This window comes from Nicotiana sylvestris, chromosome 10, assembly GCF_000393655.2.
Source record: "Nicotiana sylvestris chromosome 10, ASM39365v2, whole genome shotgun sequence".
NCBI lineage: Eukaryota > Viridiplantae > Streptophyta > Magnoliopsida > Solanales > Solanaceae > Nicotiana > Nicotiana sylvestris.
The window spans coordinates 40,730,153-40,752,939 of NC_091066.1; the positions used below are offsets into that span (position 1 = coordinate 40,730,153).

At 40.3% G+C, this 22,787-nt stretch overlaps 1 protein-coding gene across 1 annotated transcript; it reads left to right on the forward strand.

The window, feature by feature from the left end:
* Positions 1 to 3,662: 3,662 nt before the first annotated feature.
* LOC138879229 (uncharacterized) lies at positions 3,663 to 4,046 on the forward strand. Its single transcript, XM_070158829.1, has one exon. The coding sequence runs from the start codon at positions 3,663 to 3,665 to the stop codon at positions 4,044 to 4,046; it is 384 nt and encodes a 127-aa protein (XP_070014930.1).
* The last annotated feature ends 18,741 nt before the right edge of the window (positions 4,047 to 22,787 follow it).

Consider the following 22,787-nt stretch of genomic DNA (forward strand, 5'->3'; position numbering starts at 1 on the left):
AGGAGGTTATTCTATGAGTTATTTTAGTCGTATGATATTCATTTTCTACATTTTGAAGGCAAGCAAGTTGTGGAACAAGAGTTGGCAAAGGTCATCACAAGTTACATTCATAAATTTGCTGAAATTTAGGTCAAATGTATCTGAGAATTTCTCCAAATATACTTGGAATAATGGGGTGTTCTACCTACCAAATTGAAGGTCTACGAGTCTAGTTTCTAACGCATTAAACCGTTTGTCAATACGACATCGGAGTAGAGAGATATTCGCATTTTCGCGAGACCGCGCAAGCAGCTCCCAATGGGACCCACTTAGGCGGTGGTTGACCTACTTCAATTTATAAACGATTTGGACGCCTATTTTTGCTCATTTTTCAACTAAAGTTCGTCTCCAAACTTCTCCTAACCCTCCTAAACATATATCACAAGGGTTTGAAGTGATTCCAAAGTGATTACACCATATTTCAACATCAAAACTTAGTTCTAGTGAAGAACAACACCTCTTTGAGGTTGTGTTGTCATTGAGGATTGTTGTGGGCTGTATTTGGATGAAATTCCAAGTTGTTGCTGCTGTCTAAGGTGAGTATAACAACCTACTAATTGTGCTTAAGCTTGCTTGTATGTTGGTTAAGTTGTTAGGATGATAAACTATAAGATAATACTTGGACTAGCTTAAGTCACTTCTATGGTGTTGTATTGCTATTAAGGGTTGTTGTAAAATGAATATAACTTGGATTTTGACTTGAAGTTACTGTAGGAGGTATGTATATTGTGTTCTTGCTTGTGCCTAAGGTTATCTTGATATTGATTAAGTTAAATGGATGGGCTAGACCTGAACTAGTGAATAAAGTTGCTAGTTGGGGATAGTTGAAGTTGTGGATTATTTTCGTTGTTATAAATATATGGTATAAGGCTGGAATCATTGATTAATGACTTCATTATCAAGTTAATGATACTTTTATGTTGAAGTAAGAAGTCTATAAGGATTGATAAGGGGTATACGGATTCCAATCGGAGTTTGCCGCTCGTCGTAATGTAGTTGTGACTTGTTGTGGTTATATGGTGTCTTGATATTGATAATTATGTATTGATGGATTGCTCTGGTCATTGTTGTTGGTATATGGTATTGGAGGAGGCCCTTGTTACAATGGAGATGCTGCCCAAATTTACGTAAACGAGCTACTAGCTTAAGTTATAGACTTAGCCTTTGCTCAGCACTGATTTTGAATCTCCTTATACTATGATAGATTGAGTTGACTTGTTTGAAGAGTTGCTTGGAAGGGATTAAGGACTCAACGGGTTTAAGGTATGTTAAGGCACTTTCTTCTTTCTTTTGGCATGGTCTAAAATGAAATGAACATAAACGATACGCTATTTCATAATGACTCTACTCCTAGCAACTAAGGTTGTCCATGTTGTTCTTTCCTTATAAAATTATTCTAAACAAGTGTGTATGATCCTTAAATCCTACTAAGGTTCATATTGATGGTAGGGATGTCCATAATGTTCTTAAGTCACTCCAAAAGGTTTAGAAGATGATTCCATGAGTCTAGCATGCATTATATATAGTATCTATTTTACTCTACCGAGCCGCGCTATAGTCGGCCGGGTACGGCACCTATTGTGCAACCACTGATCAGTTGGGTTTACCGAGCTCCACGTGGCCGGGTACGATTCTACCGAACCTTATGATGGTCGGGTACGCTTTTACCGAGTCCTCTTTGAGGCCGGGTACGATATGATGATGATGATGCCCACAGAGGCGAATGTTTTAAAAAGTTTATGTATATATATGTATTATGCATTTCATATCAGTAACCCCCAGAGGCACTCTGATGTTACAGGTTGTATCTCCTTTATCTCTCTCTTTACATTACTGTTCTTGTTTATGCTTTCCTGCCTAACATACTCGGTACTTTATTCGTACTGACGTCCCTTTTGCCTGGGGACGCTGCATTTCATGCCCGCAGGTCCCGATTGATAGGTTGACAGTCCTCCTAGTAGGCTATCAGCTCAGCGAAGGTGTTGGTGCACTCCACTTGCTCCGGAGTTGCCTATTTGGTCAGTATGCTTTGGATATGTATTGATTGATATGGCGGGGCCCTGTCCCGACCTTTATGATTTTATGTACTCTTAGAGGCTTGTAGACATATGTCAGGTGTATGGATAATTGTATGGCCTTGTCGGCCTATGTTTCGAGTTTACTAATGGTCATGTCGGCCTTATAGGCCCGTATGTCACATATATTAGTTTGTATATCATGTTGGGTCTTCATATGTTGACTATTCCCTTATGTTTTATTCTTGTTATCTCAGGACGAGTTTTCTAGCTCATTTACTCATGATAACATGATAAGAAAGATATGTTACGTTGGTACTCGGTTGAGTAAGGCACCGGGTGCCCGTCGCGGCCCTTCGGTTTGGGTCGTGACAGAAGTGGTATCAGAGCAGTTCTGTCCTAGGGAGTCTACAAGCCGTGTCTAGTAGAGTCTTGTTTATGGGTGTGTTGTGCACCACACTTATAAGCAGGAGGCTACAGGGCATTTAGGTCTGTCACTCTTTCTTCTTACTCTAGATCGTGCAGTAGAGCTCAGTTGTAAGAATTCAAACTCCTAAATTCGACTTTAGTCATAATACAACGATACCTACTTCCACAAAGATAGTTGGTAAGAGATTACATGTGGATGTGAAAGAGTTGAGTCAGAGGAACTCGATTTCACATCATACTTATGATGAGTAAATATGAGGTCTTCAACAGATCGTGTGTGTACTAAGATGTGTATGCTTCTTAATAAGGAGCCTTAAGGCAAGGATATCTATTCACGAATATGGTGAAAATCTATGAGGGATTCAGAAGCTAGATACAAGTTTCAACAAGTAAAAGAAGTAAGGTTTGAGAAAGCACTATTGGTGAAGGAGAATGAAGAAAGATATAGCTGGGTTTATAGCTCGGTGTCTCAATTGTCAGCAGGTGAAATATGAGCATCAGAGACCGGGTGGCTTGCTTTAGCAGATAGAAATTCCAGAGTGGAAGTGGGAGCGAATCACCATGGACTATGTAGTTGGGCTCCCACGGACATTGAGGAAATTTGACGCTATTTGGGTGATTGTGGATCAGCTGACCAAGTTCGTGCACTTCATTCCTATGAGTACTACCTATTCTTCAGAGCGCTTGGCTGAGATTTATATCTGAGAGATTTTCCGCCTTCACGGGGTGCTAGTTTTCATCATTTCAGATAGAGGCACACAGTTTACATCAGAGTTTTGGAGATCCGTGCAGCGAGAGTTAGGCACTTAGGTTGAGTTGAGCACATCATTTCATCCTCAGACGGACGAACAGTCCGAGCACACTATTCAGATATTTGAGGACATGCTACGTGCGTGTGTCATTGATTTTGGTGGTTCATGGGATCAGTTTCTGCCACTTGCAGATTTTTCTTAGAACAACAGTTATCGGTCGAGTATTTAAATGGCTTCGTATGAGGCTTTATATAGGAGGTGGTGTAGATATCCAGTAGGCATGTTTGAGTCGGGTGAGGCTAGGCTTTTGGGTACACACTTGCTTCAGGATGCATTGGACAAGGTGAAGTTGATTCAGAAGCGGCTTCATACGGTGCAGTCGAGATAGAAAAGTTATGCTGACAAAAAGGTTCGTGATGCATCCTACATGGTTGGGGAGAAGTTCTTACTGAAGGTTTCACCAATGAAGGATGTTATGAGATTTGGAAAGAAGGGCAAGTTGAGTCCTCAGTTCATTGGGCCTTTTGAGGTACTTCAGAGGATTGGTGAGATGGCATATGAGCTTACCTTACCACCTAGCTTGTCAGGTGTACCTCCAGTATTTCATATGTCTATGCTCCAGAAGTATATCGATGATCTGTATCATGTCTTGGATTTTAGCACGGTTCAGTTAGATGGTGATTTGACTTATGATGTGGAGCCAATGACTATTTTGGAGCGGCGGGTTCGAAAGTTGAGATTAAAGGACATAGTTTTAGTGAAAGTGCAGTGGAGAGGTCAGCCCGTAGAGGAGGCTACTTGGGAGACCTAGCGGGAGATCTAGAGCATATATTTACACCTATTTGAGGCTCCAGGTATGTTTTTGGACTCGTTCGAGGACAGACATTTGTTTAAGAGGGGGAGGATGTAATGACCTGATCGATTGTTTCGAGAGTTATACCCTCATTCCCTAATTTTTCCTACTTCTCTTGTGTTCTACATCTGTATTATGACTTACCGGGTTTGTTGGTTCGAGCATGGAGAGATTTTGGAGTGAAGTGAGACACTTAGTCTCTTAATTAAAAGCTTAAGTTAGAAAAGTTGACCGGAGGTTGACTTATGTGTAAACTACCTCGGATTTGAATTTTGATGGCTTTGTTAGCTCTATTAGGTGATTTTGGACTTAGGAGCGTGTCTGGAATGTGATTTGGAGGTCTGTGGTAGAACTAGGCAGGTGCGTGTGTTTGACTGCAAATGTAGATTTTGGGAGAGTGAATGGGATTTTGGGAGAGTAAGCGGATTTTACGTATTTCAGACATGCTCAGATGCCCGCCCAGTTCACCCTGGTGAAGTATTTGGCCATGGTTCTCACAATTCTCTACAGGGCCACTCATCTCTTAGCGCCCTTCCAGCTCAGAGCTCGTCTCATGCACCATCAGCTCAGGGTTCATATATGCTTGGTCCTTTTAGTGGGTATCCCGGTGCTCGGGGCTCCCTTCAGTCCCCACTATCATTTGCAGGGAGAGGTTGCTTTGAGTGTGGAGATTTGGGTCATATAAAAAGGTTTTGTCCCCACCTTACGGGAGGTTCATCCCAGCAGAGGAGTCAGCCTTCGGCTTCAGCACCGGTTACTTCCCCACCCGCCCAGCCAGCTCGAGGTGGAGGTTAGTCATCTAGGGGTCATCCTAGAGGGGGAGGCCGATGAAGTGGCGGTCAGGCCTGTTTCTGTGCACTCCTTGCCAGGCCAGATGCTATTGCTTTAGATGCTGTGATCACAAGTATTATCTCAGTTTTCCACAGGGATGCCTCTGTATTATTTGATCCTGGTTCCACTTTTTCATATGTGTTGTCATATTTTGCTCATTATTTCGATATGCCCCGTGAGTCTCTTGTTTCATCTGTCTATGTATCTACTAAAGTGGGCGATACTATTGTTGTGGACCGCGTATACCGGTCTTGTGTGGTGACTATTGGGGGTTTGAAGACCTGAGTAGACCTTTTGCTGCTCAGTATGGTTGATTTTGATGTGATATTGGGCATGGATTGATTGTCTCTGTGTCATGCTATTCTGGACTGTCACGCTAAGACGGTGACGTTGGCTATGCCGGGAGTTCCACAGATTGAGTAGTGAGGTTTGTCGGATTATGTTCCCAACAGAGTGATTTCATTCTTGAGGCCCAGCGGATGATTAGGAAGGGTTGTCTTTCTTATTTTGCTTTTGTAAGGGAGGTCACTGTAGAGACTCCTACTATTGATTCAGTTCCGGTGGTGAGGGATTTTTCGGATGTGTTTCCTACAGACCTGCCGGGCATGTCGCTAGACCGGGATATTGACTTCGGTATTGATTTGGTGTCGGGCACTCAGCCCATTTCTATTCCATCGTATCGTATGGCACCTGCAGAGTTCAAGGAATTGAAGGAGCAGCTTCAGGAACTCCTCGATAAGGGGTTTATTCGGCCAAGTATATCACCTTGGGTACACCTATTATATTTGTGAAGAAGAAGGATGACACCATGAGAATGTGCATTGATTACAGACAGTTGAACAAAGTCACAATCAAAAACAAGTATCCTTTGCCTCATATTGATGATATATTTGACCAGTTTCAGGGAGCGAGGGTGTTCTCCAAGATGGACTTGAGTTCAAAGTATCACTAGCTGAAGATTAGGGACTTGGACATTCTTAAGATAGCTTTCTGGACCCGATATGGTCATTATGAGTTCCTTATGATGTCTTTTGGGCTGACGAATGCCCCAGCAACGTTCATACATTTGATGAACAGCGTGTTTCGGCTTTATCTCGACTCGTTCATTATTGTATGCATTGATGATATCCTAGTGTATTCTCGTAGCCAGGAGGTGCACGCTGAGCATTTAAGAGTTGTATTGTAGTGGCCGAGGGAGGAGAAGCTTTATGCCAAGTTCTCAAAGTGTGAGTTTTGGCTCAGCTCAACCGCGTTCTTGGGGCACGTGGTGTCCAGTAAGGGTATTCAGGTTGATCCGAAAAAGATAGAGGTAGTTCAAAGTTGGCCCGGACTGTCCTCAACCACAGAGATTCAAAGCTTTCTAGCTTTGGCTAGTTATTACCATCGGTTCATGCAGGGATTTTCATCTATTACATCAACCTTGATCAAATTGACCCTAAAGGTTCCTCCTTTTAGGTGGTCGAATGAGTGTGAGGCGAGCTTTTAGAAGCTTAAGACTGCCTTGACCATAACTCCAGTTAGTTCTGCCATCAACTTCAGGTTCTTATACAGTATATTGTGATGCTTCTCGGGTCAACATTGGGTGTGTGTTGATGCAAGAGGGTAGAGTGATTGTTTATACTTCTCATCAGTTGAATCCCCATGAGAAGAACTACCCTGTTGATGATTTGGAGTTGGCTACCATTGTTCACGCATCAAATATTTGGAGGCACTATCTCTATGGTGTATCTTGTGAGGTGTTTACTGATCATCGTAGCCTCCAGCACTTGTTCAAGCAGAAGGATCTCAATTTGAGGTAGCAGAGATGGTTGGAGCTGCTAAAGGACTATGATATTACCATTTTGTACCATCCGGAAAAGGCCAATGTGGTGGCCGATTCCTTGAATAGAAAGGTGGTGAGTATGGGTAGTCTTGCATTCCTTCCTGTTGGTGAGAGACACCTCGCAGCTGATGTTCGGGCCTTAGCCAACCGGTTTGTGAGATTTGATATTTTAGAGCCCAGTCGGGTCTTAGCATGTGTTGTTTCTCGGTCTTCCTTGCTTGATCGCATCAGAGAGAGCCAGTATGATGATCCTCATTTGCTTGTCCTCAAGGGCAAATTTCTATATCATGACACCAGAGATGTGACTATTGGTGATGACGGGGTATTGAGGATGCAGGACCGGATATGTGTGCCCAATGTAGATGGGCTTCAGGAGTTGATTCTAGAGGAGGCCTACAGCTCGCGGTATTCCATCCATCCGGGTGCCGCGAAGATGTACTAGGATTTGAGACAACACTATTGGTGGAGGAGGATAAAGAAAGACATAGTTGGGTTTGTAGCTCGGTGTCTCAATTGTCAGCAGGTGAAATACGAGCATTAGAGACCGAGTGGCTTGCTCCAGTAGATAGAGATTCCAAAGTGGAATTGGGAGCGCATCACTATGGATTTTGTAGTTGGGCTCCCATGGACTTCAAGGAAGTTCGATGCTATTTGGGTGATTGTGGATTGACTAACCAAGTCCGCATACTTCATTCCTGTGAGAACTACTTATTCTTCAGAGTGGTTGGCCGAGATTTACATCAAAGAGATTGTTTGCCTTTATTAGGTGCCCATTTCCATCATTTCAAACAGAGGCGTGCAGTTTACACCGCAGTTTTAGAGAGCCGTGCAGCTAGAGTTTGGCACTCAGGTTGAGTTGAGCACAACATTTTACCCTTAGATGGACAGACAGTCTGAGCGCACTATTTAGATTTTGGAGGACATGCTACGTGCTTGTGTCATTGATTTTGGTGGTTCATGGGACCAGTTTCTGCTACTCGCGGAGTTTGCTTACAATAACAGTTATCTGTCGAGCATTTAGATAGCTCCATATGAGGCTTTGTATGAGAGGTGGTTTAGATCTCCAATGGGTTGGTTTGAGCTGGGTGAGGCTAGGCTTTTGCGTACAGACTTAGTTCAGGATGCCTTGGACAAGGTGAAAGTGATACGGAAGCGGCTTCGCACAACACAATCAAGACAAAAGAGTTATGGTGATATAAAGGTCCGTGATGTGTCTTACATGGTTGGGCAGAAGGTTTTGCTGAAGGTGTCATCCATGAAGGGTTTTATGAGGTTTGGAAAGAAGGGCAAGTTGAGCCCTCGGTTTATTGGGCCGTTTGAGGTGCTTCAGAGGATTGGGGAGATGGCCTATGATCTTGCTTTGCTACCTAGCTTATTAGGTGTACATCTAGTATTTCACGTTTCTATGCTCCGAAGTATATCGGCGATCCGTCTCATGTTTTGTATTTCAGCACGGTTCAGTTAGATGGTGATTTGACTTATAATGTTGGGCCAACGACTATTTTGGAGCGGCAGGTCCGAAAGTTGAGATCAAAGGATATAACTTCAGTGAAAGTGCAGTGGAGAGGTCAGCCCGTCGAGGAGGCTACTAGGGAGACTGAGTGGGAGATGCGGAGCAGATATCCACACCTATTTGAGGCTTCAGGTATGTTTCTAGACTTGTTCGAGGACGAACATTTATTTAAGAGGGGGAAGATGTAACGACCTGGCCGGTCGTTTCGAGAATTGTAGCCCCATTTCCCCCTTTCTACTTATTTTTGTGTTTTTCAGCTATATTATGATATGTCGGGTCAGTTGGTTTGGTTCTAGAGTTATTTCAGGGAGGATTTGAGACACTTAGTCTCTTTTAAGAAGGCTTAAATTGGAAAGTTGACCGGATGTTGACTTTTGTGTAAACTATGTTGGATGTGAATTTGGATGGTTCCATTAGCTCCATTAGGTGATTTTGGACTTAAGAGCGAGTCCAGAATGTGTTTTGGAGGTCCGTAGTAGAAATAGGCTTGAATCGGCGAAAGTTGGACAATTGGCGATTTTAATCGGCGGTGAAAAAGTTGATATCGGGGCTGGAATGGATTTTTGGAAGTTGGAGTAGGTTAGTGGTGTCATTTGCGATGTGTGTGTAAAATTTGAGGTCATTCGGATGTGATTTGATAGGTTTTGGCATCGTTTGCAGAATTTGGAAGTTTAGAAGTTCTTAGGCTAGAATCCGAGGGTAATTTGGTATTTTGATGTTGTTTTGAGTGATTCTAAGGCTAGACTAAGTTTGTATAATGTTATGAGATATTTTGGTAGGTTTGGTTGAGGTATCGAGGGCCTCGGGGTGATTTCGGGTGGTTAACGACTTGAATTGAGTTGAAGAGTGCATGCTAAATTGCTGCTGAATCTGGTGTTTTCGTACTTGCGGTGGGGCCCCGCAGGTGCAGCCCTGCAGAAGCGGGTAGGAGGTCACAAATTCGGACATTTCTGGGAAGACTGGAATCATAAGAGCGAAGAGGTGTGCGCACCTGCGAGCCCGCAGGTGTGAGGGTGGCTCCGCAGAAGCGATGGAAGGGGGTTTGGCTATTTTCGCAGAAGTAGAAGAAGGAGCGCAGGTGCGCGTCTGCATGTGCGAGACCTGGGACGCAAGTGCAAGGTCAGTTTTTAAGTGAATTTCCACAAAAGCAGAGTGATAACCACAGAAGTGGCATCGTAGGTGCGCTTATTGAGCCGCAGGTGTGGGAAGCCTGGGCAGAAGGTATAAATAGGAGATTTCACGATTTTTTGGTCATTTCCACCATTTTGAACACGGACTTTGGAGCTTTTGAGGAGATTTTTGAAGGGGATTCGAGTTTTATCACTGAGGTAAGTTGCTTGAGCTCTATTATCATTAGCTATGATATTTTCCTGTTGATTTCTCACCTAATTAGTGGAGTTTTGAAGTGAAAATTGGGGGGTTAGGTCTTGTGATTTTGGAGAGAGTAGTTTGGGGATTTGAGGGACCAAATGATGTTGGATTTTGATGAAATTGGTATGGGTAGACTCGTGAGTGAATGGGCTTTCTAGATTTCTAACTTTTGTCGTATTCTGAGACGTGAGCCCATGGGCCGGGTTTGAGTGAATTTCGGGATTTGTGTCCAATTAAGTAGTTTTTCTTGTGGAATTGGTTCCTTGACTTAATTGCATTGTATTTCTTTTGGCTAGATTCAAGACATTTGGAGGCCGATTTGATAGGCAGGTGCATCGCGGAGTAGGATTTTGGCTTGGTTTGAGGTAAGTAAGGCTTCCAAGCTTGGTTCTGAGGGTTCGAAACCCCGAACTACATGTTACATGATTAGTATTGAGGTGACGCACATGCCAAGTGATGGGTGTGGGGCGTGTACCATGAGAATCGTGACCTGGTTCATTCTATGGCACCGTTTAATGACTCTTTCTTGTTAATATCCGCGTTTCCATTATGTGATAAAGTAATTGAGCTGCAAAACATGCCAGAGATCATGTTAGGGCTTCATGCCGATACTGTTGGGACCCCTAGTGGTCGTTTCTTGCTGTCATTCCACTGATTTCACTATTATTTTGTACTCAGTCATATTCATGCATTTCACATCATATCTCAGTCTCAATTGTTATTACTGGCTTAGCATATCATTGTTTTCGGGCTAGTTTCCATGACATTGTGAGCCCATGGGTGAGACTGGAGAGTGATGACTGAGTGAGGCCGAGAGCATGATTATGAGTGACAGTTATAGGGTCGGGCTGTACGCCGCAACATTTATATTGATTATGATAGCGCTTGGGCCTTAGGAGCCCCTCCGAAGTTTGCACACCCACAATAGGCGCAGATGATATTATTGAGGGATGGATCTTCAATGGACATGGATCTTGTCCGAAGTATTGATACCTGGAGATGGATCTTCTCCACAGGGCTAAAATGATCTTTCTCGGTACTGAGTGACTGTTATCAGTGATGTGTATATATTCCGGGATGGATCTTCCCTGGGCCGGATGGCCATATGCCATACCGAGTGGTTGAGCACTTGAGAGTGGAAGTACATGGTGCATTTCATACAACTTGTGCATTGGCACGTAGAAGTTAACTAAACTATATATCTCACATTATCCAGATCTGTATTTGCTTTACTGCTTGAGTTGAATACCTGAATTGAGAGCATACCTATTTTTCTGTACAGTTTATTTCTGTTTACCTGTTGAGGTTAAGTTCGTCACTACCTATCATTCCATAGTTTGGACTTGTTACTTATAGAGTTGGTGTACTCACGTTACCCCCTACACCTTGTGTGCAGACCAAGGTATCTCTGGGTACGGTAGCGGCTACTGATATTTTCTGTTGCTGATCATCGGAGTTAGTAAGGTAGTTGCATGGCGGCCGCAGCGCTGCTTTCTTCTTCTCTATCTTCCCGTAGTTTGTAATTTTAGTTTTTTCAGACTATGTTAGTCTTGTTATTATCAGGACAATTTGTAGAGTTGCTCATGGCTCAGTGACACCCCGATATTTGGGGATTTATTTTCCGCATTTCTATTTTCGAGTTCAACTCTTGTTTTCTTTTATGAAATTCCGCGAAACATTATGTCTTTTGGCATAACTTTTAATGAATTATTGTAGTACTGCAGAAGTCAGCTGGCCTAGTTTTATTGATAGGAGCCAGCACGATAGGTTTGAATTTAGGGTCGTGACAGGTTTTGCTGGGCAAAAGGTATAAATAGAACACTTCGGGATTTTCCCCATTTTCATATTTTGAGTTCAGATTTTGGGGATTTTTGAGAGGGATTTCAAAGCTATCACTGAGATTAGTTCCTTGTGCTTATATATGTTTAATAATGGTGTTTCCCCACTGATTTTACACCTAGTTGGTGAGTTTTTGAGGTGAAAATTGGGAGGCTAGGGCTTGAGAATTGGAGAGTGAGTTTTAGGGATTTAGAGTGGCAAATGATGTTGGATTTTGATGAATTTAGTATTGTTAGACTCATGAATGAATGTGCTTTCGGGTTTTGTGACTTTTATTGAATTTTGAGACGTGGGCCCGGGGGCCGGGTTTGAGTCAATTTCGGATTTTGGAGTATAATTTATTAGTTTTCTTGTGGAATTGATTCCTTTAGCATATATTAATGGTATTGTACTAATTGTGGCTAGATTCATGATGTTTGGAGGTTGATACGAGAGGCAAGGGCATTGCGGAGTAGAGATTTACTCGGATTGAGGTAAGTAGCGGTTATAAATCTAGTCCTAAGGGTATGAAACCCCGGATTTTGTGTAATGTGACTATTTTGGAGGTGATGCACATGCTAGGTGACAGACGTGTGCGCATGCACCGATGGAGATTGTAACTTGGTCCGTTCCGTAGAAACTGTAAAGTTGAACAACCTGTTGTTAGCTATATGCTCCCTATGTGTTATAGAAAGATTGACTGTAAATCATGCTAGACACCATGTTTAGGCCTTATATCGGTATTATTGGGGCCCTTAGTGGTTGTTTCTTGCTGTCATCTCACTGTTTCATTGATATCCCGTACTCAGTCATGTTCATGCATTTTTATATCATATCTCAGTCTCTTTTATTCTATTTGATGCGTCATGTCATTGCTGTTTGGGCTGATTATTTTGATTTTCTAGAGCCCGAGAGACGGGAGAGATTGATGACTGAGTGAGGCCGATGGTTTGATTGTGAGGACATTTATGGGATTGGGCTGCACGCCGCATCATGTTTTATTGATTTTCTATGATTGGCATTTATATATCGCTTGGGCTGAAGGAGCCCCTCCAGAGTCTGCACACCCCCAAGTACCTACCGAGTGCGAGTGCCCAGAGATTGTGAGGAATGAGTGACTGGAAGGAATGAGTGATTGTGAGATTAGAGTGATTGGGAGGGCTGAGAGATGATTGCTTGAGAGGCAGTATATGATTATATTATTGATGCACACAATTGCCTTATATCCATGTTTTGAAAACTATTGAAAGATATTCTTATCTGGGTTTTATTTGAACTTGACTTAAACAAGCTGATGTGACATGAATTACCGGAATTTGGGAAGCATGACTATTTTTCCTTTTTGAATATATTCAAAATGAACTAAAACTATGTAGCTCGTCACTATCTTCAGTTCCTTATTTGTTATTGTCACTTACTGAGTTGGTGTACTTACGTTACTCCGTGCGCCTCATGTGCAGATCAAGGAGTAGTTGATTGGGGAGGTTGTTAGATAGTCCTCGCAGCTTTTTGGAGATAGCGAGGTAGCCGCCCGGCGTTCGCAACCTTGCTTTTCTTCTTCCATATCTTTCTTGAGTTGTATTTTGGATTTCAGACTATGTTAAATCTTATTATTGCCAGACCAGTTCTATTAGATGCTCATGATTTAGTGACATCCCGATGTTTGGGGCTTCCGTTCAATATATCTATATTGGATTTAACTCGTATTTCTTTTATGAAAATCCTGTTATAAAGAGGTTTTTGGCTTATCATTTAATGAATTATTGAACTATTTGTGATAGTTGGCTAGCCTAGTACCATCGTCAGGCTCCATCACAATAGAGTTGAGTTTAGGTCGTGACAAATACATTCGAATACATGCGCGTACAACTGGACTGCCTTACTTTTAGACATTTTTATCGCTATATTCATGAATACAGCAGCGTGAATACATGTGAATACATGCGCGTACAGCTGAACTGTCGTGATTTTAGGCACTTTTTGCTGTTGTATTCATGAATACATCAGCGTGAATACATGTGAGTACAGCTGGACTGCCCTGGTTTTAGGCATTTTTTGCTGCTGTATTCATGAATACATGGCGTGAATATATGTGAATACATACACGTACAACTGGACTGCCCTGATTTTTAGGCGCTTTTTACTGCTATATTCATGAATACAATAGCGCGAATACATTGAATATACTGCTGTAACAACTGCATAGTAGCTATAGAAAGTAATTATGTATATGATAGCTATAGGAAATTAAAAGCCACTTTTTCTGAAAATTCCTCTTCAAAAAAAAATGCAACGTTGCTGAAAATATGTATTGTATATTATGAAGAAACAAGAGGAAACACATGATCGAAACAAATAAATTATATTTTCTCCATTTTAATTTGTTTAACTCTTTTCGGAGTACGAAAGTTAAATTGATTAATTATCGGTGTGAAATCAGACATAGATTCTTAAATTTTTTTGAAATTAAATTTAAATATTTAAAAATTACAAAACAATACTATAAGTCATAATTGTTTAAAAATTCAAATATTTAAAAACTATTTTCTAAAATATGGTAAAAAAATTTGTTTGACTCCCCAAATGATAAAATATTTATTCTTTTTTGAACAAATGGAGTAGTATGTTATTATATGACAATTAACGATTGAAAATTATCTTACATAAAAATTTATAATTTATTATTTTTTATCATTCCCATGCACTTAAAAGAAAGTTTATTCACGCTAGTCCTTTGGCCTCCGCATGAAGAAATGCTATCAAATAACCAAGTTTAGGAAGCAGTGTGCATAGAATAAACAATGTCTAAATTATGGGACAATTAGGTATTCTGCCTATTCTTTTCCTTTCGTTTAATTCTGTTGCTCCTTCTAGGTTTGTAGAGAAAAGAAGGAGAAAAATACGTTTTATATGGATTTTGCCGCTATTAACAAGCCTTCTGTAGTTTAAAGGAAAGGAGCTAGCTTCGTATGAAGCATATATATATCCTCTTGTGAAACATGGTTGCTGATATTGCTAATCGATGGCAGGCGGGGCGGTGTTCACTTTATGGAAATAATCGTTCTTCTCTTTACATAGCTGAATTATCTGTCGTGATATAATTTCCTTTTGTTTATTGGCACATCCCATGTTTTATTTCTCACACATTTTCTCGATTATTTGCATTCGTCTTTGTTATACCGTGATTGAATTATGTGTAAGGAGTCATAATGGATAATTTAAAATCCCAAGGGTGACAGTCCATAGAGGATTACGAACGGAGCATCAGATCCCTTAACTTGCATATTTGCAAAGGGAAGAGTGTGGATCACCTATGTGGTCCATCAGTATGTTTACGTTGGATTCCTTCTTATACTTTAATTTGGATCAAGTCTTTACGGAGTTGTATGTGTTATCTAGTCTACCTTTTATTTGAAAGTAGAGGCATGCAATTTTACTACATGTACAACTTAATTACTTGGGAACAAATAAACTCATTTTACATGGAATTTTGGTTTTTAAAAGATGTTAAAAGGTAAAAAAGGCAACATCTACTGTACCTAAAAAGAGACTACAATTTACAATGAGAGGGATATAGTACCAACCTCTGCAGTGCATGCGGAATAATTCTATTCCTAGGTGGTAATGTGATAAATACTAAAATGTGTGCTATAGGCTTACTAAAAATTGTCTTAGCTATTGGTTAGCCCCTACTTCCTAGTATGTTCTAGTTTTAGGAAAGTAAAACAAACTCTATTAATTATTTAAACTTCAAAGGAAATCTAGATAACTTTGGCGGCCATCTAGTATATTAACTAGTAAATTTGCCCGAGCAAAATTAAAACATCAGTAAAGTTATATATAAATAACATACATTTGGTACAATTTATAAATTTGGTTTATAATCTATATAATGTATAGTTAATTAATTATATAATACCAATTAAGCTTATTTAAAGTTTTATCTAATTAAAAAAGTTCAAGGTCTAATTCTAAAAATAAAAAATAAAATTAAAATAAAAGTCACTTAAAATCTTAAATCTAGTAAGGTATACAAATAAAAATATTTAAATTATTATTAATTGTATATTGAAAAGGTGAAATTTATATAAATAAAATATATACTTTTGATTAACAATAAAATATTATAGGAATACCTCCTGCTCTTACCCATGCAACATAGGTTTTAAAACTGTTATTTCGTATAACTCTATTACATTATTCCCATTTAAAGCACGTGTTATGAGAAATACATGTAATAAAGTAATTGCAACATCAAATTAGAGATAAAGATACAAGTTAGGGAACATAACTTACCAAGTATTCACACTTCACAGGAACATTCAACAAAACTTAATTTCTTAAAAAGAATCTAGTAATAACAAATAAGAACAGGAGCCAAACTTTTTCTTTTGTAAATTCAAGAAGTAGAAAAATAACTATTGTTTGACAGTTGATTATGGGTACTACTAACTTCTCAATCACCTATTGTTACAATTAAAATTTTTTGACTGCTTCATTTTATAGACTAACACGTTCTCCTAGTATTACTGGGTTTTAAACTACCAAAAGCCTCCAACCTAAAGGTAGCAAAAACATATCTATAATCTACCCTTCTCAAAAGCTCATACTGTCTCCAAAAATACATTTTATCCGTATTATAGTTCAAAAAAAAAAAAAATTGTACCTAGTCAAAATATTACCAAACTTACTTTTTTATCTAAAGAAGAAAATGAATAATTTAAACCAATACTCAAAGTTATTGCAATAGAAAATATATTTTAAAAAATAGATATCAGAATCTCAATTGAGTATTATTTGGACAAAACCACAGCTACTTCAACTTATATATACATCATAAACCTAAAGATGTAAAAATTAAAGATCATTAATGTGTCATGACCCAAAACTACCCAGTCGTGATGGCGCCTATCGTGAACCTAGGCAAGCCGACTCTTTACCAAAAACAACGCGATATTTCATTTTAAAGATAAATTCAGGCTATTTAATAATAAAACTTCATAAAGAACATTTGAATAACAAAAGTACGGAAAGAAAAGCCCGACATCGGGATGTCACTAGTCTTGAGCATCTACCAAGAACTGTCCGATACTACTAAGACTAATACAGTCTTGAAAACAACTAATAGCATCTATAGGAAGATAGGAGGGAGAAGAGCATGGCTGCGGTCGCATGCAGCTACCTTGCTAACTCCAATAGATCCGCGATGGATGAAATCAACACTCACTAACATGTCCATCAACCTCTGGATCTGCACACAAGGTGCAGGGAGTAATGTGAGTACGCCAACACAGTAAGTAATAACAGTAAATAAAGATTGAGCGGTAGTGACGAGAAGTAAAACACAAAAAATCCACATCATGAAATCTCTGTAATTACAACTTGCTTTTAAATTAGTATGTGAGTCAAATCATCTCGTTTAAAATCCAGTTTTCGGTAAAAATCATTTTTAAAATGTCATTCAACAGTTTTCAAAACAGAGGCTCAATGCAACCGTGAGCAAAAATGATAAAATCATGAAATGTCCCTCGAGAAAACATCACTCGTACGCAACCCCTCGGTCAAATATAAATCATAAACAGCCCCTCGGGCAAATATAAATCATAAATAGCCCCTCGGGCAAACCTCACCATCACTCATATACATCCCCTCGGGCAAACCTCACAATCACTCATAAACAGCCCCTCGGGCATAACATCACTTAGAATCAGGGTACTCGCACTCACTGGTGGTGAGCAGACTCTGGAGGGGCTCCTCCAGCCCAAGCGCTATAACAAGCCATCTCGTGGCATAAATCAATCAGGCCCTCAGCCTCACTAAATCATGAATCAGTATAACATGTTGCGGTGTGCAGCCCAATCTCATAAATATCCTCACAAATGAGGCCTTCAGCCTCACTTAGTCATAAACCTCTCAAGTCACTCGGGTATTTAAGTAAGAACAGGGAACTCAACCAGAAACAACATTTATATGCCTCAAAACAGAGTAATAAATTTGAGATATGCAGTAAAAGAGGTATAACCATGACTGAGTATAGATTTTCAATAAAAATAGTGAGATGATAAGAAGAAAAGACCCCTAAGGGTCCAAACAGCTATGACACAAGGCCCAAATATGGCGTTCAGCCCAATTTACAGAAATTCTTTCTAAAATGCGTAAGTATCATATAGTTTCAACCAAATAGGCAACTTATAGTTGCTACGAGATGGACCAAGTCACAATCCCTAACGGGGCACGCCCCCATGCCAGTCACCTAGCATGTGTGTCACCTTAAAATAGTATAACGATACGAAATTCGGGTTTCATACCCTCAAGACTAGATTTACAATCATTACTTACCTCAAACCGGTCAAATCCCCACTCCATGATACTCTTGCCCCTCGACTCGGCCTCTAATCTCTCCGAATCTATTCACAACCATAACAATACCATCAATATATACTAATGGAATGAATTTCACAAGAGAAAACTATCAAATTGGGCACAAACTCGGAAATCCTCTCAAACTCGGCCCCTAGTCCCACGCCTCAGAATCCGACAAAAATAACAAAACTAGAAAGCCCTTTAACTCACGAGTCCATACATATAAGATTTAAAAAAATCCAACTCCATTTGACCCCTCAAATCCCCAAATCAAACTTTCAAATTTCCAAGCCCTAATCCCTTCACTTTCATCCCTAATTTCTACTAATTACATGCTTAAACAACTGAAAATCACCATAATCACGAGTATTAGGCTCAAGTAACTTATGTCAATGAAACTCCCCTTGATTCCCTCTTCAAAACTCTCCAAAAGCTTCAAAATCCGAATAGCAATGGTGAAGATTACCCAAAAGTTCGTGAAGTGTGCATTATATACCTTCTGCCCAGGCATCTCGCACCTGCGGCCATTTTCTCGCACCTGCGCGAACGCTCCTGCGGTCCAAACAATCGTACCTACGGTAGTCACTTATTCCTCCAAAGCAGTTATGTGGTCACCACATTGCACCTGCAGTCCTCTTTTTGCACCTGCGGTCCAGCCTCAGCTTTCCAAATCCCGCATCCGCGGTTCCTTTCCGCGTCTGCGACCATCGCACTTGCAGTCCCCACTTCGCAGGTGCGGAATCATCAGAAGCAGCAACTTCAGCTACCATATTCCACTTCCCAACTCTCCATCAACCATCCGAATTCATCCTGAGGCCCTTGGGACCTCAACCAAAAATACCAACATGTCACATAAAAACATAGAAACTTAGTCGAACCTTCGGAATACTCAAAACAACACCAAAATACCAAATTGCCCTTGGATTCAAGCCTAAGAACTTTTAAACTTCCAATTTCTACAAACGGTATCAAACCTCGTCTGAATGACCTAAAATTTTGCACACACATCACAAATGACACTACAAACCTACTCCAACTTCCAGAATCCCATTCCAACCCCGATATCAAATTTTCCATTACCGACCAACATCTCCCAAATTCCAATTTCGCCAATTCAAGCCAAATTCTACCACGGACCTCCAAATTACATTCCGGACGCCCTTCCAAGTCCAAAATCACCTAGCGGAGCTAAAATAATCATAAAAATCCAAATCCGAGATCGAATACTAAAAGTCAAAACTTGGTCAAACCTTTCAAGTTTAAAGCTTCAAGTTGAGAATCATTCTTCCATATCTATTCCGATTCACCCGAAAACCAAAACCGATGATTTACATAAGTCATAATATATCATATGGGGCTAGTCATGCCCGAGAACTAGCGAGTGAAGTGCAAATGCTTAAACAACCAGTCAGATCGTTACATCCTCCCCCACTTAAACGTACGTTCGTCCTCGAACGTGTCCAGAGTTGTTCCAAAAGACGTCAAATTGACATGTATCCTCACTATGCACATACCCGAGGGTGACCCCACGTCACCCTATCGCATATAACCCCGATAGCACAGCATAACTGAAACTTCGCAATCCAACCTAGCCCATAAACCTTAGAACCAAATTTCCACTTCCGAAATTATCTATAAGATCAGAATCTCACATCTATACACTGTATAAGTCCGAACAAGTTGTATCAAACCATATCCATAACCCAAGATGTAATCATATGATATACCACATAACTTAAACACTCATAACAATAACTTCTAATCCTAACAGCTGCTCAAATAATCCCAATACCTGTAATAAACGTCTTATCAAATAAAACATCATTTCAACACCTTCGTATATTGTCAATGATGAAAGAAACACGCAGAAATCATAACCATTCCTCAGATCAACCAGTCATGGAGTTTCCTCTCCTTCGGCAAGGACCATAGTAAATTTCTAAGCCGAATTTAGATATTATCCTTCCAACATTCTAAAATCGAATATGATAGTATTCATTCTAGGTCCAATGACCTCATCTTATCCAACACAACTACTTTGGTAACATAACACATCAATACAATCTAAAGCCACAACTTGTGTAATCTGTGCACCAATAAACATTAATCCAAATGTACTCAAATCACGGAAAATGACTCAAATGAGAGAGCTATTCCGCAAGCTCACCAGTATCACCATATCATGATGCTAAGAACCCATCACACCATAGAACCAGAACGCTCGAATCTAACCCAAAGGATCATACCTTCACATAACTTCGCTGCAATGTGCGACCCGTCCCAACACTGGTCCCATGAAACGCCTCAAGTCACCATGGTCAAAATCATTAACCACACACAATTTGATGTCTAGTACCAAAAGTGAATCACCATAACCACGGAGAAGCAAATGACGCAATGTCATACTAGCACGAAAGAACATATCCAATGCGCAATCAATAATGCAACACCCAAATACTCGGCTCACTCAAATTTCGCTATAAAATCCAAATAGAACCATATTATTTGTGCATAAAATCAACGAATCACAATTCCACGTAGCTCACAAGAGTAACTCACAAACAAATCTCGGGACATGAATAAGCTTATCAACATCCGAATGGCACCTCCCTCAACAATAGCAGTTCGGAGTTAACATATCCGACTCGATGCAGAACACACATCCATATTGGCCTACCAATGAACCCTAAATAAACTATGGTCACCCACAATAGATGAATAACTCTCCGAAAGCTCACAATGACTGAATCATGGCATATACTAACATCTGGCTAGCTTTGCCCACATCTTCACAGTCCACAACCACGAAATAATCAGTTTATGAGAACTCTGAGTCTCCAAATCCATAAAACACACGAATCACCATATTTGATCCCAAATCCACCGATCGAATATCTAACACACCTCTAATACTCGATCATTCCATGAGGGATACTCCCATAATTCTTTAGTGACACCAAGCAACTTGAATATTAGTAGTCGATCAAACAAGGGAGTGCCGCAATACCAATAAAGTATCCTTAACTCAAACACATTGCCCTTTCTGAAATGTATACCCTCATCAAGCCACACCAAGTAGTGATGTCATTTACCTTGTTATCTGAAACCGTCCATGCTACCTAAGAATTTACAACCTTCCTTTTAGAACTGAACCGTGACCTTACACATGCCATTCTTAACCCTACACAACATACCGCATATACCATGTCATTCTATGATAAATATGAGAACTTTTTTAATCCACTCCGAGCCACAAGCAACTACGCACTCAACTAGACAACAACTTTCCATTTGCTCCCATCTAGGAGAAAATCACTATACCTCACATGCTCTTCATGCCAGTAGAAAATATACATCTTCAACCGTGGTAGAAATTATCAAGAACTCCCCGAATCCCCTTTGCACAAAACCAAACCGTTAGGACTGAATCCTCCTAACTCAACCAAGTTATGCAAGTCACTAAAAACCCAAGAGCATTTCCACGAAATACCTGTAGAAAATCATTACCTCATAAGCACCCGAAGAACTAATCATATCCCTTATCATGCCAATCCAACCTACTACCAAGCTGTCCTATTTATCTGAGTTCCTTCTAAATTATCTTCAACTTGATACTTCTTGAATCCATTGGAACCATTATGGGGAGTCATCCACTCTACTCAGGTTTCAATTAAACTGATCAAACAAACCGAACAACCTATGCCCCATTAGTACAATGACACCTAAGGAAGTAACCCATCCTTCTAAGCAGCCGAGTGATTTCCTACTCCATACCCATTACCTCCTTTACAACAACAACTAATTCATCCAATGTTTCTCATATACCCATAATTCATAACACAATCCTAATCAAAAAGTTCCTTTACTCGAGTCATCCTCGATCTCAACCTATATAAGCCACAACTGATCGCCAATATACCTCAAACTGAAACTAATACAACACTTAGCCGCGCAATCAACTTATCGATAACAGACTCCCCCACTTGGCTCCAGCCATAGTCAAAACATTCAGAAACTCACAATGCCCATACTTTATTACTGCCATAATACCATAGTGAGATTAAACTAAATCCTTCATAAGCTTGTGTAACACAAACCATTTAGTACTTCAAATCATTTGTAAATCTCGCATTCACCCTCATAATAGTCAAGCCCACTCTCATAAGCGATCCAAACTCAAATTGCTTAGCCTCAAACGAACATCTCTTTATACTCTTCCACCATCATAATCATTACGCAATCACTTAATCTTCCTGAGTCTGAACTCATAGCACAACATGAAGATCTACTCCACTCCGCAACTAAACTAAACGAGAGGTCCTTCAACACACCCATAGCTCAAGGCCATACACCAACTCAAGACAGAAGTTGAGCACCCAATAGTCCTTGCTACATCCCCAGCAAACTCTCCTCGCCACATTCGAACAATCTGAAAACATCTCGAAATCAAATCATACTCATTACGTAGCCATCCAGCCACAAACACTACTAATAGGGACACTACCAGACATATAAATCTAAAAGTACGTTCTCACACAATCAACACCTTAGTGCTCAAGATGCAGTCAAAACCCGGCCAAGTCCTCCAGACTGGCCCATCATCAACATACTGAAATCACATCTCACACTTCATCCATGAAATCACAGGCCGTCAATGCTTAATTGATACCGAATGCTCATGTGCGCATACAACCGCGTGGAAGGAATTCAAAGAGTTGCACTTCAAGATGAATCAATATCGTACCATAAAAATTTAAGAATGTGAAGTTTCCTAAGGGTTCTACAGCCTCTCAAAGATAAGTACAGACGTCTCTGTACTGATCCGCAAGACTCTACTAAACCCGCTCATAACTCGTGAGACCTATGTAACCTAGGCTCTGATACCAACTTGTCACGACCCAAAACTACCCCGTCGTGTTGGCGCCTATCGTGGTACTAGGCAAGCTGATTCTTTACCAAAAACGATGCGATATTTTATTTT

What these genes read in the sequence shown, in the direction of transcription:
- LOC138879229 (XM_070158829.1), top strand. Translation starts at nt 3,663, where the DNA reads ATGGTTGGGGAGAAGTTCTTACTGAAGGTTTCACCAATGAAGGATGTT.